The 16,155-nt window shown below is 43.5% G+C and overlaps 1 protein-coding gene across 4 annotated transcripts; it reads left to right on the top strand.

Annotated features, from left to right (window-relative positions):
- The first annotated feature begins 857 nt into the window (after window positions 1-857).
- On the top strand, window positions 858-15,669 carry lypd6 (LY6/PLAUR domain containing 6). 4 transcript variants are annotated; one of them, XM_086147698.1, is made up of 6 exons: window positions 858-1,002; window positions 1,296-1,365; window positions 5,705-5,856; window positions 10,894-10,992; window positions 13,467-13,597; window positions 14,679-15,669. In XM_086147698.1, the coding sequence occupies exons 3-6, from the start codon at window positions 5,739-5,741 to the stop codon at window positions 14,844-14,846; spliced, it is 516 nt and encodes a 171-aa protein (XP_086003824.1). In that variant the 5' UTR covers window positions 858-1,002; window positions 1,296-1,365; window positions 5,705-5,738; the 3' UTR covers window positions 14,847-15,669. The 4 variants fall into 4 exon arrangements, with proteins under 4 accessions (XP_086003824.1, XP_086003822.1, XP_086003826.1 ...); XM_086147696.1 differs by having other exon boundaries at window positions 858-1,008; XM_086147700.1 differs by lacking the exon at window positions 1,296-1,365.
- Window positions 15,670-16,155: the final 486 nt, after the last annotated feature.

Here is a 16,155-nt window from a genome sequence, read left to right as displayed (position 1 = left end):
CAAAATTAAAAGAATGAAAAAGTAGTGACAAATTGCAAAAAGTACAATCAGAACCAGCAAAAAAAATGGTCAAAAATAACAAAAGAAATTAGGGATGCAAATAATAAGATTAAAAAAAAAATGCAAAAAAATAAAAAAATACAATAAAAATGCAAAAATATGATCAAAAACTGCCAACATTACAATAAAAAAAAGCAAAATAATGATCATAAAATGCAAAAATAAATAAATAAAAAATATGATAAAAAATGCAAAAATATGATCAAAAACGCAAAAAATGTGATCAAAAATGCAAAATTAAAAGAACGCAAAAAATAGTGACGAATTGCAAAAAGTACAACCAGAACCAGCAAAAAAATGGTCAAAAATAACAAAAGAAATTAGGGATGCAAATAATAAGATTAAAAAAAATGCAAAAAAATAAAAAAATACAATAAAAATGCAAAAATATGATCAAAAACTGCCAACATTACAATAAAAAACTGCAAAATAATGATAACAAAATCCAAAAAAAAAAAAAAAGACAGCAAAAAAAAAAATATCAAAAATGATCAAAACATGCACGGTATATATTAATAATACTAGCAATAATGCACAATATTATACATAATGTTTCTGCAGTGGGGGCCCTGGAGGGCCCGGAGCTCCCGGCAGCCAGAAAGTCCTCCCCTGCTCCTGCATCTCCTGGAAGACCTGCAGAAGGTCCATAATGAGAGTCAAGCTCATCAATCTCACCCCGGAGGTTCCCCTCGCCGCCGCCCACCGGCTTCCCCCGGCCAATGGGAACGCTTCCTCCAAACCCCCTCCCGACCTCCGCCGGAGTGTGACGGAGCCGAGCTGTCACTGGGACAAAAACCAGGAGGAGACGCTGGACGCTTCTTCTTCTTCTTCTTCTTCTTCTTCACCTTCTTCTTCTTCTTCTTCTTGCCTTTCCCTCTATTTTTTTGTTTTTTTTTCGCCTCCCCCGCCTGGAACCTGAGAGACGACGACACACCGGATTCTGTGAGTGTAAGGAAAGCACTTTCTCTCAGCCGTGTGTGTGTGTGTGTGTGTGTGTGTGTGTGTGTGTGTGAGCTGCTGCACCGTGTTAGGAGAAAACACTCTGCATTACACACACACACATTAGCTGGTCTGTGACAAATTATAAGGTGGCAGATTCATTTCATATTCTGGTATGCATTTGTTTACACTTCTGCATAATACCGGATTCCTGTGTGTGTGTGTGTGTGTGTGTGTGTGTGTGTGTGTGTGTGTGTGTGTGTGTGTTGCTGAGGGGGGTGTTTTCCCTGACACAGTGTGGCGGCTCCTCGACCCATTTTGACCCCCTGCGAGGGACGAACAAAAAGGAAGCCTTCTGATTACAAGGCACGCGCACACACACACACACGCACACACACACACACACACACACACACACACACTATATATATATATATATGCAGGTGTTTAGACTTTCTACATATCTATATATGTGTGGTAGATTTTTTCTTCAGGACACCACAAAGCAGCTTCTCGACCCATTTTCACCCTTTGAACTAATAACACACACACACACACACACACACACACACACACACACACACACACACACACACACACACACACTCACCGCTAGTCCGTAACAAATAAGCAGCAGGCATTTCCACTCATACATTTCTTTCAATGTATCACTGTTGCACAATCCTGTCTTCGAGGGTGTGTGTGTGTGTGTGTGTGTGTGTGTGTGTGTGTGTGTGTGTGTGTGTGTGTGTGTGTGTGTGTGTGTGTGCAGAGCAGGTGTAGCTCGGCCATCATCAGTGTCACTGAGCCTCAGACAAATGTGTTTCATTCAAGCATGGGAGTGGGGGTGTGTTCAGTGTGTGTGTGTGTGTGTGTGTGTGTGAGTGCTCCCCTATGCTGAGGCTTTGTTCTACAGTCAGTGCAGCGTGTGTGCGTGTGTGTGTGTGTGTGTGTGTGTTGGAGGGGTTCCACACTGAGGATCCTCCAAAGAACAAGGAAGGTTTCATCTAATCTGGATTTAAAAATCCTGACTTTTACAAACAAATCCTCTGTTTTTCATTCATTCATTCATTCATTCATTCATTCATTCATTCACACAATATAACAATCATAAATCTACACATTTGCACCTTTTTGAGACGTTCAACCATTCACACGTGCACACATTTAAATATCCCATCCATCCATCCATTCATTCATTCATTCATTCATTCCTCCATCCATTCATCCATCCATCCATCCATTCATTCATTCATCCATTCATCCATCCATTCATCCATCCATCCATCCATCCATCCATTCATCCATTCATCCATCCATCCATCCATCCATCCATTCATTCATTCATTCATTCATTCCTCCATCCATCCATCCCTCCTTCTATCCATCCATTAATCCATCCATCCATCCATTCATTCATTCATGATCTAGACGTTCAACCGTTCCCTCATCCATCCATTCATTCACATGTAAAAACAAACATTCACCCTCTCACCTGCACATCATGCATGTGAGGGTGATAAACTCACTCATCCATCCGTGTTCGGCTTATAAACTGGCCACCGAGCGCTCGGGTTGTAATCGGATTACAATCCCATTGTAATCCGATTACAACCGCTGCGATTTTCAGGTGAGATTTCATCGGTTTGGCGGAAAAGGGACCAAAATGGCGGTTCCGGGTTCGACGCCTCCCTCTGCTCGGGCGCCACGTGGTTCCCGCCCGCCCGCCGAGTCGACCAATGGCGTGCCGGCATCCCCCCCCCCCCCGAGGACGCCGTCCGCTTTGAAGTTCTTTTCCAACGTGAATAATTCAGTCGATGATGATCGGAATTCCCGGGACGTTTGAAAGCACCGCGGGGCGTTCGTAACTGACGGTTAATAAATAAAAAATAAATAAATGCAGATTATTTAACAAATCTAGGCTTTTAGAAAAAAAAAACTAAAATATATATATTTTATAAAAATAATGTGACCCCTTTCAGGCTGCGCCGTCAATGTGGGGAGATTAAAAAAACAAATACATTAAAAAAAACAAACAAAAAAAAAAAAGGATAAATATTTCAAAAGCATCATAAAGAGCTGACATAAATTGAAATCAATTCAAAATCTTAAAGCTTTAAATTTTACGGAATCAAGGAAGCAAAAACGATAAAAAAAAAACAGTTATAATCCCTTCGGAAGTAGCCGAATTAACCAGAAGACCAAAAAATAAATTGAATTGCATTAAACTAAAAAATCTTAAAGCGTTTAAATCTCTGGTAAACAAGGCCGAAAAATAATTTAAAAAAAAAAAGCTACAATTCCTTCAAACTCAGCCGAACAAAATAAATAAAAGAAAAATTAAGTGTCGTGGGAGCAAAAATAGGCAAAGTTAAAAAATTGGTAAAAAATATAAATATCATATCAACGATTATTATTACAATAACTATTGTTGTTGTCATAAAAATAAATTAAATAGAGGATAAAGAGGAAAAATAGTGGATTCAAACAAATCAAAAATTACATTTTTTCATTTTAATTCCACCAGAGTAAAACTCAATGTCAAAATATCTGTTTCATTCAGCGTAAGATGAAGTATCGTAATTTCTGGACTATTGAGCGCACCTTTATATAAGCCGCACCGGCAAAAAATTACAAAATACATCTATGTGTACACTAATAGGCCGCATGTAGTTGTGTAAAACATCATCCTCTCATTCTTGATATAAATGTTTTAATTTTCCCTTTATTTTTTTTTTTTAATCGTAGCTCAATGTCAGGCAGACAGAATGGGAAATACATGTTGCTTTTTAACGCATTGAAACGGCGCGAAAAGACAAAATGTGGTCGGGGTGAGAAGGTTAAGTCTCGGACTTTGGGCCGCGTTGACGTTTGAAGCCCGAACCCTCTGTTCTCCAGCGCCCAGCTGTCCGGGGTCGAACGAAAACAGCAGCTGGGCCGTCCTCGCCGAGCCATACATGTCCTGCCCCCTTCAAAGACATTCAGCGCGTTGGCATTTCGGGAAAGTTGGTGGCGGCGGCGGAGATAACGGGCAGGATACGTTCTCCAAACTGACTACTGAAGGCGCAACTTTGGGCTCAATCGGGGACCCTGATTTCGACCGATGGGATTGGTCGAAGGATCCGCCTACTGCGAGTCTTGTCACTGCTGACCGAAAGCAAGCTAGCGGCGATCAGAGAGCATGGGAATCCAACCACTACCAGCCTGGATAAAATAACCTCAGAAAAGTACAGGGGGTCCTCGTCTTAGTCCTGTTCCTGCCGCGCATCATAACGCAATGTTTGCCAAACAACACAAAAACAACACAAAAGAAACTTAAGTACAACCGGCGAATGTAAACAAACGTGACGATGAAGTCATCCGCTCCGCTCGCCGACTAGTTCCCATGCGGAATATGTTCTAGCATCGCAAATGGGGTCCATCGGAATGATGGAACAAGACTCTTAATAAACTCACGGCAGATGACGATGTAACCCTGAAACGTAGATCGCGGATGTCGTAAAAGCTGGGACTTCCTGTAGTTGAGGAACCGCCGTTACCTAGCCGGAACCAGAACACGCCTCAGCTGTAACGCAAATGTTAGCAAAACTAGCTCGAAAGCTGGCGACCGGTTGTTGTTTTTTTTTTTTTTGGAATCATAGTAAGGTGTAGAAGACAGTGGTGAGACCAGCGATGATGTTTGGACTAGAAACTGTTCCAATGACCAAAAGACAGCAGGCAGAACTAGAGGTTGCAGAGATGAAGATGGTGAGGTTCTCTTTGGGAGTGACCAGGATGGAGAGGATCAGGAATGAGTCTATCAGAGGAACAGCACATGTTAGATGTTTTGGAGAGAAGGTCAGAGAAGCCAGACTGAGATGGTTGGGTCATGGACAGAGGAGGGATAGTGAATATATTGGTAGACGGATGCTGGAATTGGAGCTGCCAGTCAAGAGGTCTGGAGGAAGACCAAAGAGAAGATTTATGGACGTAGTGAGAGAAGATATGAAGGTAGTTGGTGTGAGAGAGGAGGATCCAGAGAATAGGGTTAGATGGAGAAGGTTGACTCGCTGTGGCGACCACTGAAGGGAAAAGCCCAAAGGAGAAGAAGACTCTGTCACAGGGGTGCAAGACATGTATGACCGAGACAAAGTGATGATTGAGATGTTTTGGACATGAACAAAGGAGTGTTCATGTCCAAACCATGGTGAAGATCTGGGTAGAAGGTTGCTGAAGGTGAAGCTGCCAGGCAGGAGGTCTGTAGGAAGACCAAAGAGAAGATTTATGGACGTAGTGAGAGAAGATATGAAGGTAGTTGGTGTGAGAGAGGAGGATCCAGAGAATAGGGTTGGATGGAGAAAGTTGACTCGCTGTGGCGACACCTGAAGGGAAAAGCCGAAAGAGGAAGAAGAAGAAGAACCCAAATGCTAGCAGTCGTGGAAGGGCGGTGTTGTATGCTCGAGTGCCAGCGGGAAAGGAACAGAAAAGAAGAAGAAGAAGAAGACAAAATGGCGTTCGGGAAGCGACCTCTGAGTTGCCCTCTAGTGGACGTATTGGTAAACAGCTTTATCGACATCATGGGAAGTATTTGGACGGTGGCGTTTGGCTACACCTAAAAGGAACGTACCCATTTACTTGCTGAGCCTGAGCATACGTGAGCTTCACGGTGTCTGCTAGGTGAAGGGCGCCCTCTAAGAATCCCGCTGTTGGTGTCCTGATGTTACAGGGTTGGAAGTCCTCATCCATGCGTGGGTCCAGCCATGGAGTCCTGGCCGCCGGCGACCTGGCTCCTGCTCCTGATCGCCACCCTGGACCTCCTGAGGGCCGCAAACGGCAGGGACTTCACTGAGCAGGACATCATCTACCTTCACCCCTCCAGTGAGTCCCGGAAACGTCTCGCGGTGAAACCTATGGGCGATGGAGGGGATTCTTAGCAGCTGTTAGCGCTAGAAAACTACAAACAGTCGGATCAGTGTGTAGAAAGACAACCAACATCCTCTTATTTACACATCTGGACAATTTAGGGGAATTAAATCCAACCAGGGACCGTCTTGCTGTCAGACAGAAGCGCTAAAAAATAATCCTTTTTTTTTTTGAATAAAATTAAACCAAAAGGAAATTAAATTGGTTTTATATGGAAATAAAATTAAATGAAATGCAATTTTAATTAATAAGGAAATTAAAAGAAGAAGTGTAATGATCATGAAATACAATGACATAATATTAAAATCAAATTTATAAGGAAATAAAACTTAACTAAATTTAATTCATAAGGAAATTAAATTAAAAGAAATGCAATTAAATTGATAAGAAAATTTGAAAAAATAACTTAAATTATCATGGAATACAATGAAATCATTATAAATCAAATCTATATGGAAATATCACTTAAGTAAATTGAATTCATTTGGGAAATAAAATTAAATGAAATGCAATTAAGTTAATAAGAAAGTTAACAAACAAATTATCATGAAATACAATGAAATTATATTAAATTAAACTTATAAGGAAATAAAAGTTAATTGAATTGAATTCAAAAGGAAATGACATTAAATTGGATTTATAAGGAAATAAAATTAAATGGAATGCAATTAAATTAATAAGGAAATTTAAAAAAGAAATTGAATTATCGTGAAATACAATGACATTATATGAAAATAGAATTTATAAGGAAATAAAACTTAATTAAATTGAATTCATTAGGAAATCAAATTAAATAAAATGCAATTAAAGAAGAAAATTTGAAAAAATAAATTAAATTATCATGAAATACAATGAAATCTTATTAAATCAAATTCATAAGGAAATAAAACTTAAGTAAATTGAATCCATTTGGGAAAGAAAATCAAATGAAATGCAATTAAATTAATAAGAAAATTCAAAAAGGAATTATCATGAAATACAGTGAAATTATATTAAATCAAACTTATAAGGAAATGAGATTTAATTGAATTGAATTCAAAAGGAAATGAAATTAAATTGGATTTATAAGGAAATAAAATTAAATGAAATGCAATTAAATTAATAAGGAAATTTGAAAAAATGAATTAAATTATCATGAAATACAATGACATTATATGAAAATAGAATTAATAAGGAAATAAAACTTAATTAAATTGAATTCATTGGGAAATTAAATTAAATGAAATGCAATTCAATTGATAACAAAATTTGAAAAAATAACTTAAATGTTCATGAAATACAATGAAATCATAATAAATCAAACTTATAAGGAAATAAAAGTTAATTGAATTGAATTCAAAAGGAAATGAAATTGAAATGCAATTAAATTAAGGAAATCAAAAGACATTAAATTATCATGAAATGCAATTAAATTATATTAAATCAAATTTATAAGGAAATAAAAGTTAGTGAACTCAAATTAAATTGAATTCATAAGGAATTAAAACTAAATGAAATTAAATGTATAACGATATACGATGAAATTAATTTAATCAAATTTATAAGGAAATAGAATTTGATAAAATTTATAATTAAATGAAATTCAATTTACAAGCCAGTAAAATTAAATTCATTATGATATTTAAAAAAAAAAGAAAATAAAAGGCATCAACTGCGACAAAGCCTCCGGATGAAAAACAAGCGATTTTTAGCATTAGCTCTGCAGCCTCATGCTAGGAGTCACTGTGCGGTGCACAAGCTAACTTTAGCTCGCTAGTTTACGGCGTGTGTCAAGGCAACGCAGCAAACACACATAACTGGGTGTGCTCGCCGTGTGAGTTACTGGCGGCGGATCGGGGGGCTGATCCCGCCGCCGTCGGGGCGGAAGCAGATGGCGAAAATGGGGCTAAGGAAAGAAAGCACGCCAGAAATGACTGCGGGGGGTTGTCATGCCTTGGAAACGGCGCGCTGGGCAGCAGCAGAGGGTCGTTTTTTGACCAACCAGTCACCGGCATCTTAGATTATTTGCTGTTGTTGCTGATCATAAAAGGATAAACTCGGACAGAAACACATGGCGACTTCGAAAAGGGGAGATGGGGATATCAATGATTGGGAAAACAGGGAAGGCTGGAGCCTATCCCTGGACCAATCACGGGGCCACATATAGAGACCATTCACCCTTCCATTACAAGTAGTTTTGAAATGTATTAACTATCGCCCCTCTCATTAACATGTCATACGGACATACAACTGTTGCCCCTCGGGTTCACATGTTATACGGACATACAACTATCGCCCCTCTCATTCACATGTTATACAGACATACAACTGTTGCCCCTCGGGTTCACATGTTATACGGACATACAACAGTCGCCCCTCTCATTCAGGTCATTCAGACATACAACTATCACCCCTCTCATTCACATGTTATATAGACATACAACTATCGCACCTCTCATTCACGTCATACAGACATACAACTGTTGCCCCTCGGGTACACATGTTATACGGACATACAACTATCGCCCCTCTCATTCACATGTTATACAGACATACAACTATCGCCCCTCTCATTCGGGTCATACAGACATACAACTGTCGCCCCTCTCATTAACATGTCATACGGACATACAACTATTGCCCCTCTCATTCACGTCATACAGACATACAACTGTTGCCCCTCGGGTTCACATGTTATATGGACATACAACTATCGCCCCTCTCATTCAGGTCATACAGACATACAACTGTTGCCCCTCTCATTCACTTTACACAGACATACAACTGTCGCCCCTCTCATTAACATGTCATACGGACATACAACTATTGTCCCTCTCATTCACGTCATACAGACATACAACTGTTGCCCCTCGGGTTCACGTGTTATACGGACATACAACTATCGCCCCTCTCACTCACATGTTATACGGACAAACAGCTATTGCCCCTCTCATTCACGTCATACAGACATACAACTGTTGCCCCTTGGATTCACATGTCATACGGACATACAACTGTCACCCCTCTCATTCCCTTTTTTTACAGACATACAACTGTCACCCTTCTCATTCACATGTTTTACAGACATACAACTCTCGCCCCTCTCATTCACATGCCATATAGAGGCATTCATCCTCTCGTCCACGATATTTCAAACCACCAATAAAAACGAGGACATTCAGACTCCATGTGAGTCAGATCAATTAGCTGCTGATCGTCTCCATGACTCAACGTGATCCTCGGACAATAAATGTCAGGACGGCAACCGCCAGCCTTCAGCAGCAGGTGAGGCCCTCGGGGTTTCACAACTCAAGTTCAAGAAGTGCTCAGTGTTTGTGTAAAACGTTGGTCACTCATTCCAGCGCAGCAAGAGAATCTTACAACACCACTTAGGTTACTACGTCGGTTTTTTATTAAAGGCCGTTAAATCGGCGTATAGAAACACAGGATACTCACCCTCTCATCATACAGGCATACAACATTCGCCCCCTCATTCACAACTCATAAAAAAAAAAAAAAAAGGGCTTTCAGTTTCTGCTGACCTTGGATAGAAGTTAGTTTTCAGGGTGAAGGCCCCCAGCTGTCTCGGGGGGCAGTGTGTGTGTGTGTGTGTGTGTGTGTGTGTCAGGGGCGCTCTGATTGACTCTATGGTACCAAATTGGAAAGCAAACAGTGCAGCCCTTTGATCCCAGCAGATGGTCTTCATTGGAACAACTGCAGAATTAGCGGACCGGCTAGGAGGCGGAGCTACGGATCACTACTCCGGTTATAGCTAACCAGCTAGCACCTGGCTAGCTTAGCGAATTATCGATGAAGGTTTCCTGACTCGGCCTGTGCTCCCGTTCCATGGCTGGAGCTGTCAAAACATTTTTTTGTTTTGCGCCCCCTTTTTTGTGGGACGTCAGGAAATGAAGACCAAGCTGAACCAACATGAACTTCCTGCTGGTGGACCTGCTCTTGTGGAATTACTGTTGCGTCTCAATTTCCATGACAATAAGATGAACTTCCTCTAGGAAGCCCCCGAGGACTAGACCATAACTACCATTGAGGGGGTGGTTACTTTGCATAATTCATTTTTATTTGACATATTAGCCCAACAGCTGCCGTGCTAGCACTTCCAGCAGTTCCATAAATCATTTTCAGACCTCCACACATTCATAACTGTCAGATCCCTGTTTTTGAACGTGCTAGCTTGAAAAGTAAATCTCTGCAATGTCAAGAACAGCGAGCCCCCTGCTTGCGCCTGCCGGTTCTTTTCCTCTAGCCAATAGCAGTTAAAAACAAGTAAAAATATGAAATAAAAATAAAGACGGCTAACATGGGCTTTGCTAATCGAACAATGTTGAGCAGGTGAATTGACGCGTTTTTCCCTCTAAGTTGCACTTTACTTTAAGCTACTTTTTTGAAGAACGCTTCAAGCTAGCACTAGCTGCTAGCGATGCTGCCATAGGCTTACTCTGCTGAGGGTTAGCGCATGGTGCACTTCTCAACGCTCCTCTTCGTATCCTGACTGCGCTAGCGTCCCCTCGTTAGCGCGCGCTAGCAACCTCACGAGTCCTTGGGCTCTCTCATTGGACGAGTTCAAGGGGCGTGGCTTGATCTTCTGCAAAGTCCTGCCAAATGCTTATGCTAGTATGCCGTTGATGTATCATGTCAGCTATTAGCATGTAGCTATTAGCGCTACAGGTAGCTCTCCAGCCTTCATACCCAACATATCCCTCTATCTCACTCACAAAACTTTTCGAGGCAGAAGGTCGCCCACATTGATCCGTCCAAAGTTCCTGCACGGACAACCGTGCGCTGATTTGAATGTAAATAAACGCGACGTAGCGACGGCTAGCTCAAACAGCTGAAGCCCTGTCGTTCAAACGCTAGTAACTCCGAAACATCTAAAAAGATGTTTCGGAGGCGTCCAGGTTCTTCACCTGAACTTGAGCAAGAGATTTTTTTCAGTTTACGTTCCACTCCTAGCTTGAGAGATTCATGCTAATAAAGTCCGTTTCCCTCCCACAGCCACTCCGTTTCCTGGCGGATTCAAGTGCTTCACTTGTGAAGACGCCCGGGACAACTTCAGCTGCAACCGCTGGGCGCCGGACGTGTTCTGCCCGCGCGGTAAGATCGATTTTCACACCTTCACGCTCCGTCCGCCCAACACATGTTGCCGCCCCATCTCGGTCTAACGCGGAGATTAGCCGAGAGCGTTAGCGCCGGCGGGATTTTTTTTTGATTGACGTTAGCGGGTCACTTCGTCGACGCCGCGCACTTGTTGCGGGATCCGCCGATTCGTCGCGCTTGACGCTTTTTGGGCACTGAGGCTCTAAAGCTTCATCCGGGGGTCATCTCACCCTGACGTTTGTCTGCAACAATTTGCAGCTTGTACTGTAAGATTAGAAGACGGTATGCGGGCTACATAACTTGGACTTGTACAGTGAACTTAGAGGACGGTATGCGCGCTACATAACTGCCGTTGCACCCACTTGGCGGCGGAATGATGAATGGGAACTCTGACAATCTGAAGACGTTTGCCGATGATCCGAGCCTCGTTGAGTTACTGAGTGAGTCGTTCGTTTTGGAACCGTGTAGGGCTACTGTGAGTAACCGAGTGATTCGCTTATTGAGTTACTAAGTGAATCGTTCGGTTTACAAGCAGGGAGGGCTAATGTGAGTAAACTGAGTGATTCATTTGTTGAGCTACTGAGGGAGTCGTTCGTTTTACAAATAGAGAGGGCTACTATCGACCCCTGACGGGAAAAGCCGAAAGAAGAAGACTATCAGTAAGTCAGTGATTCGTTTGTTGAGTTACTGAGTGAGTCATTTGTTTTGTAAGCAGGGAGGGCCACTGTGAGTAACCGAGTGATTCATTTGTTGACTTAATGTGACTCGTGCGTTTTGCAACCATGTAGGGCTACTTTGAGTCACTGAGAGATTCGCTTATTGAGTTACTGAGTGAGTCGTTCGTTTTGGAACCGTGTAGGGCTACTGTGAGTAACCGAGTGATTCACTCATTGAGTTACTAAGTGAGTCGTTCAGTTTACAAGCAGGTAGGGCTAATGTGAGTAACCGAGTGATTCATTTGTTGAGCTACTGAAGGAGTCGTTCATTTTACAAATAGAGAGGGCTACTATCAGTAAGTCAGTGATTCGTTTGTTGAGTTACTGAGTGAGTCATTTGTTTTGTAAGCAGGGAGGGCCACTGTGAGTAACCAAGAGATTCATTTGTTGACTTAATGTGACTCGTGCGTTTTGCAACCATGTAGGGCTACTGTGAGTAACTCAGAGATTCGCTCATTGAGTTACTGAGTGAGTCGTTACTACTATCAGTAAGTCAGTGATTCGTTTGTTGAGTTACTGAGTGAGTCGTTCGTTTTGCAAGCAGGGAGGGCCGCTCTGAACTGCTGAGTGATTTGTTCGTTGAGTTACTGGATGAGCTATTCCTTTTGCAAGCAGGGAGGGCTAATTTGAGTAGCCGAGTGATTCAGTTGTTGAGCTACTAAGTGAGTCGTTCGTTTTGCAACCATGGAGGACTACTGAAACGGAGTGATTCGCTCATTGAATTATTGAGTGAGTCGTTCGTTTTGCAACCATGGAGGACTACTGAAACGGAGTGATTCGCTCATTGAATTATTGAGTGAGTCGTTCGTTTTGCAACCATGGAGGACCACTGAAACTGACTGATTTGCTCATTGAGTTACAGAGTGAGTTGTTCGTTTTGTAAGCAAGGAGGGCCACTCAGGACTGCTGAGTGAATCGTTCGTTGAGTCACTGAGTGAGCTATTCCTTCTGCAAGCAGGGAAGGCTTCTGTGAGTAACTGAGTGATTCATTTGTTTACTTACTGACTGAGTTGCTTCCTACTCTAGCTTAAGAGGAACATGGGTTGAAACAAGAAACCAGACCTGTTGCTCTTCCCACAGGGCGAGTACGGTGATTAGCTAGGTATGGTTACACATTCGCAGTTAGAATAGCGGTTCTGCAATAGCAACGTGTTGTCAAGTATCTTATTTGCAGTTCGCTAGCTAGCAGTAGCAGGAACCAGTCAGGGAATGAGTTCACGGCCAAAGGCATCAGGACTCGTGAGGCGAATAAACAGACTCTCGAGTTTCAAACGATTCGTTGACTACTCACACGTCTCTAAATCTGAGAATCCAAGAATTACTGACCATTGGCGTGTCTTTGAATGCCTCACTACCCAACACCCTGCAACCTTCTGCTCCTCAGCATCAACTACTTCCACTTGACCAAATTTCTGACCAATCACACAACAGTTCTATGACTTCAAACGAGAAAAAAAGTAAGCTCTGTCTAGATGATGTGTGGAGATCCAAGTGACCTCCCATTGAACCTCAGAGGTGCGAATGGACCAAAGCCGGAGTTTGATTCTGCGCCACAGCTGACAACAGTCCACTGGCTCCATCCCATAAAGATAGAGGTTGTCGGCATGCGGCGTGTAAATGTAGGCTTAGGACGCCTGTCTCCGACACGACAACAAAGGTCACGGTGGATTTCGCACCAAGCAGAACTAAACCGAGGTTGTCAGGGAACTCCAGCTGCTTGTTCTCACTTGTCTACATTGCTGTTTCTGCTTCCAGAAGCCAAATACTGCTACACGCGCCACGCCATGAATGGGATGGGACACAGCCTGTCGGTGACCAAGAGCTGCGCCCGGATGGACGACTGCCTTTCCGCCGGATGTACCGTCACGGATCAGGAAGGAGAGAAGGTGTGGTAGTGGTGGGACCTTCTTCTTCTTCTGGCTCCTCACTTCAGGGGTCACCGCAACTAATCCCCTACCTCCATCTAACCCTCAGCATCCTCTTCTCTCCCACCAACTAACGTCTTCCTCTAGCTCTTCTCCAACCTCCATCCGTACCATCCCTCCTCTGTCCAAACCATCTCAGTCTGACTTTATCTCCAACCATCTAACATGTGCTGTCCCTCATTCCTGAACCTCTCCTTCCTCCTCACTCCCAAAGAAAACCTCCACATCCTCATCTCTGCTGCCTCTGGCTCATCTTACTAAGGGCATCAAGGACTAGGAGATACCTTCCACTGCACATGTCAGAGCCTTGTCTGGTGAGCTCCACCCAACGTAAGAACAAGGACTCACAGGAACAAGGACATATAACTATTACATCCATGACATGAAACTGGTAGAGACAGTACCTTCTGTCCATCCTGTCCATTCTAAGGGAGCTCACGGATATGTAGCCAAGTGCAGCAAAAAAAGCCGTAGCACCAGAAGCTGTGGGGGCAGAGTTGTATGCTCAAGGGCAACCAGCGAAAGACATGGCATCTCTTGTACATCATCATCAGCCAATCATCATCAGCTCTTCCGCCTTGTTTGTTATTGTGCGAAACAGAAATCAGAGCTTGAAAGGGCACTCTGCGCTGCCCCTTCTGGGTGTACTGCTGGGTGTACTGCAGCAGACCTCTAGAAAGACCTCTAGACCTCCGCCACATGGGAAAGTGTCATCAGACAAGGTTGATTTGATTTGGCGCCATGTGGATAAAACCTGGCCCGACAATTAGCCTGATTAGCTTAGCCTGTCTGATTGGTCAGTTATGAAATTTGAGGAACCCTGAGGACAACCCAGGAGGCTACTTGCTGACAGAGCTGCAAGAGGTGAAGCGGTCAAACTAGATAGGCAACCATCTTGGTGGACTTCTTGTTTGTTGCCCCATGTAGGGGCAGAACTTTTTTTTCTTGCAATGTGCAATGGGCATGCTAGTGTTCCCACTTTTCAGACAATAGCATCTACGCTAACTAGCTAATTCAAGATGTCTTTTTGTTTGCCATCCAGGTGTGCACTGCCTGCTGCCAGGGGAACATCTGCAACCTCCCGGTGCCGATGAACGAGACGGACGCCGTCTTCACCACCCGCTCGCCGCTAAGCGCCGCCGCGGGTCTGTTGCAAAGCTACGCCCTCGCTTTCTCCCTGGTCTACAGCTCCTTCGCCATCTCTTCCTGAGAAGTGACGCCCCCTGAAGCTGGAGAGTACAGACCAGGTGCTCCTTCTGTCTCTACCAGAGGAACCGGGCCAACCAAGGGAACCTCACGTCACGTTCCATGTTTGACAAACAAGAATCTGTTAGATGCTGCTAACAGAACGGGCGCCTTTTTGGGGGGCGTTTTGGAGTTCCTGTTGCAAATGTCATACATATCTGAGAAGATCAGTTGAAGCGGCGAGCTCGCCGGGTTTTGGGCCCATAAACAAGAAGACCAGAGACCCTGCACTGCAAACACTTCAGTTCCAGGTTTTCAGGTCGACCTGCAGCCGTGGGGGGCGGAGCTAAAGGGCTAGTCGCTAATCTCTTGCAATGCAAATGTGTACATAATCATCATAGTATTTATTTTTATATAACCATGTTCTCCTGAGAAGTGCTAATGGAAAAGAGCGCGTTGATTACTGCAGTAGCGACACACACAAGAAAAAAAAAACGAGTATGTTGGGACGCGGCGGTCACCAGGATGACATCACGGACACAGGTTGCTATGGTTACCAGGGGTCTCGATGCAGTCCCGCCGCGTCTGGCACACTGACGCAGGGAATCCACAGCGAGCGCCGCCAACAATCCGGTTGTTCTTTTGACGTCCAGGATGCCTGTGTTTGGACGAGGGCGGCGACCTTTGACCTCTTTCCCCGCTCATCACCGGCGGCGGCGAGAAAACGCTTTGTCCACGATGAACGTGCGACCGCGAGCGAGACTCTTCGCTCTCTGTTTTCCAAGCAAACACTCGGACCAAGTGTTGACTTTCATCAAGCAGGATTTCCTTTTTTCCTCGGGTTTCCTTCATTCACTTCTTGCATACGTTTATTTTCTGCAAGTGGAACCGCGGCATGTTGTTCTGCTGCAGTGATTCATCCATTCGTTCTTTATCTAAATTGCTTCTCCTGCACTCAGGATGGGGTAGAGGGGCTGGAGCCTATCACAGAGGCGGGTTCACCCTGGATCGGTTCAACATATGACCATTCACCCTCTCATTTATATGTCACATAGGCATACAACTCTTGACCCTGTCATTTATAAGTCAAATGGAGGCATACAAGTCTTGACCCTATCATTTATAAGTCAAATGGAGGCATACAAGTCTTGACCCTATCATTTATAAGTCGAATGGAGGCATACAAGTCTTGACCCAATCATTTATAAGTCTAATGGAGGCATACAACTCTTGACCCTGCCATTTATAAGTCGAATGGAGGCATACAAGTCTTGACCCTGTCAGTCCCAGATTTTGGACAACGTAGAGTCTCCAGTGACCCTCCAGCATGTGTT

This window comes from Fistularia commersonii, chromosome 6, assembly GCF_037954325.1.
Source record: "Fistularia commersonii isolate RoL2024-O1a breed Wild chromosome 6, RoL_Fcom_v1.0, whole genome shotgun sequence".
NCBI classification, from domain to species: domain Eukaryota; kingdom Metazoa; phylum Chordata; class Actinopteri; order Syngnathiformes; family Fistulariidae; genus Fistularia; species Fistularia commersonii.
The sequence above is the reverse complement of the archived record's forward strand: the minus strand, read 5'-3'. Positions and strand labels throughout refer to the sequence as shown.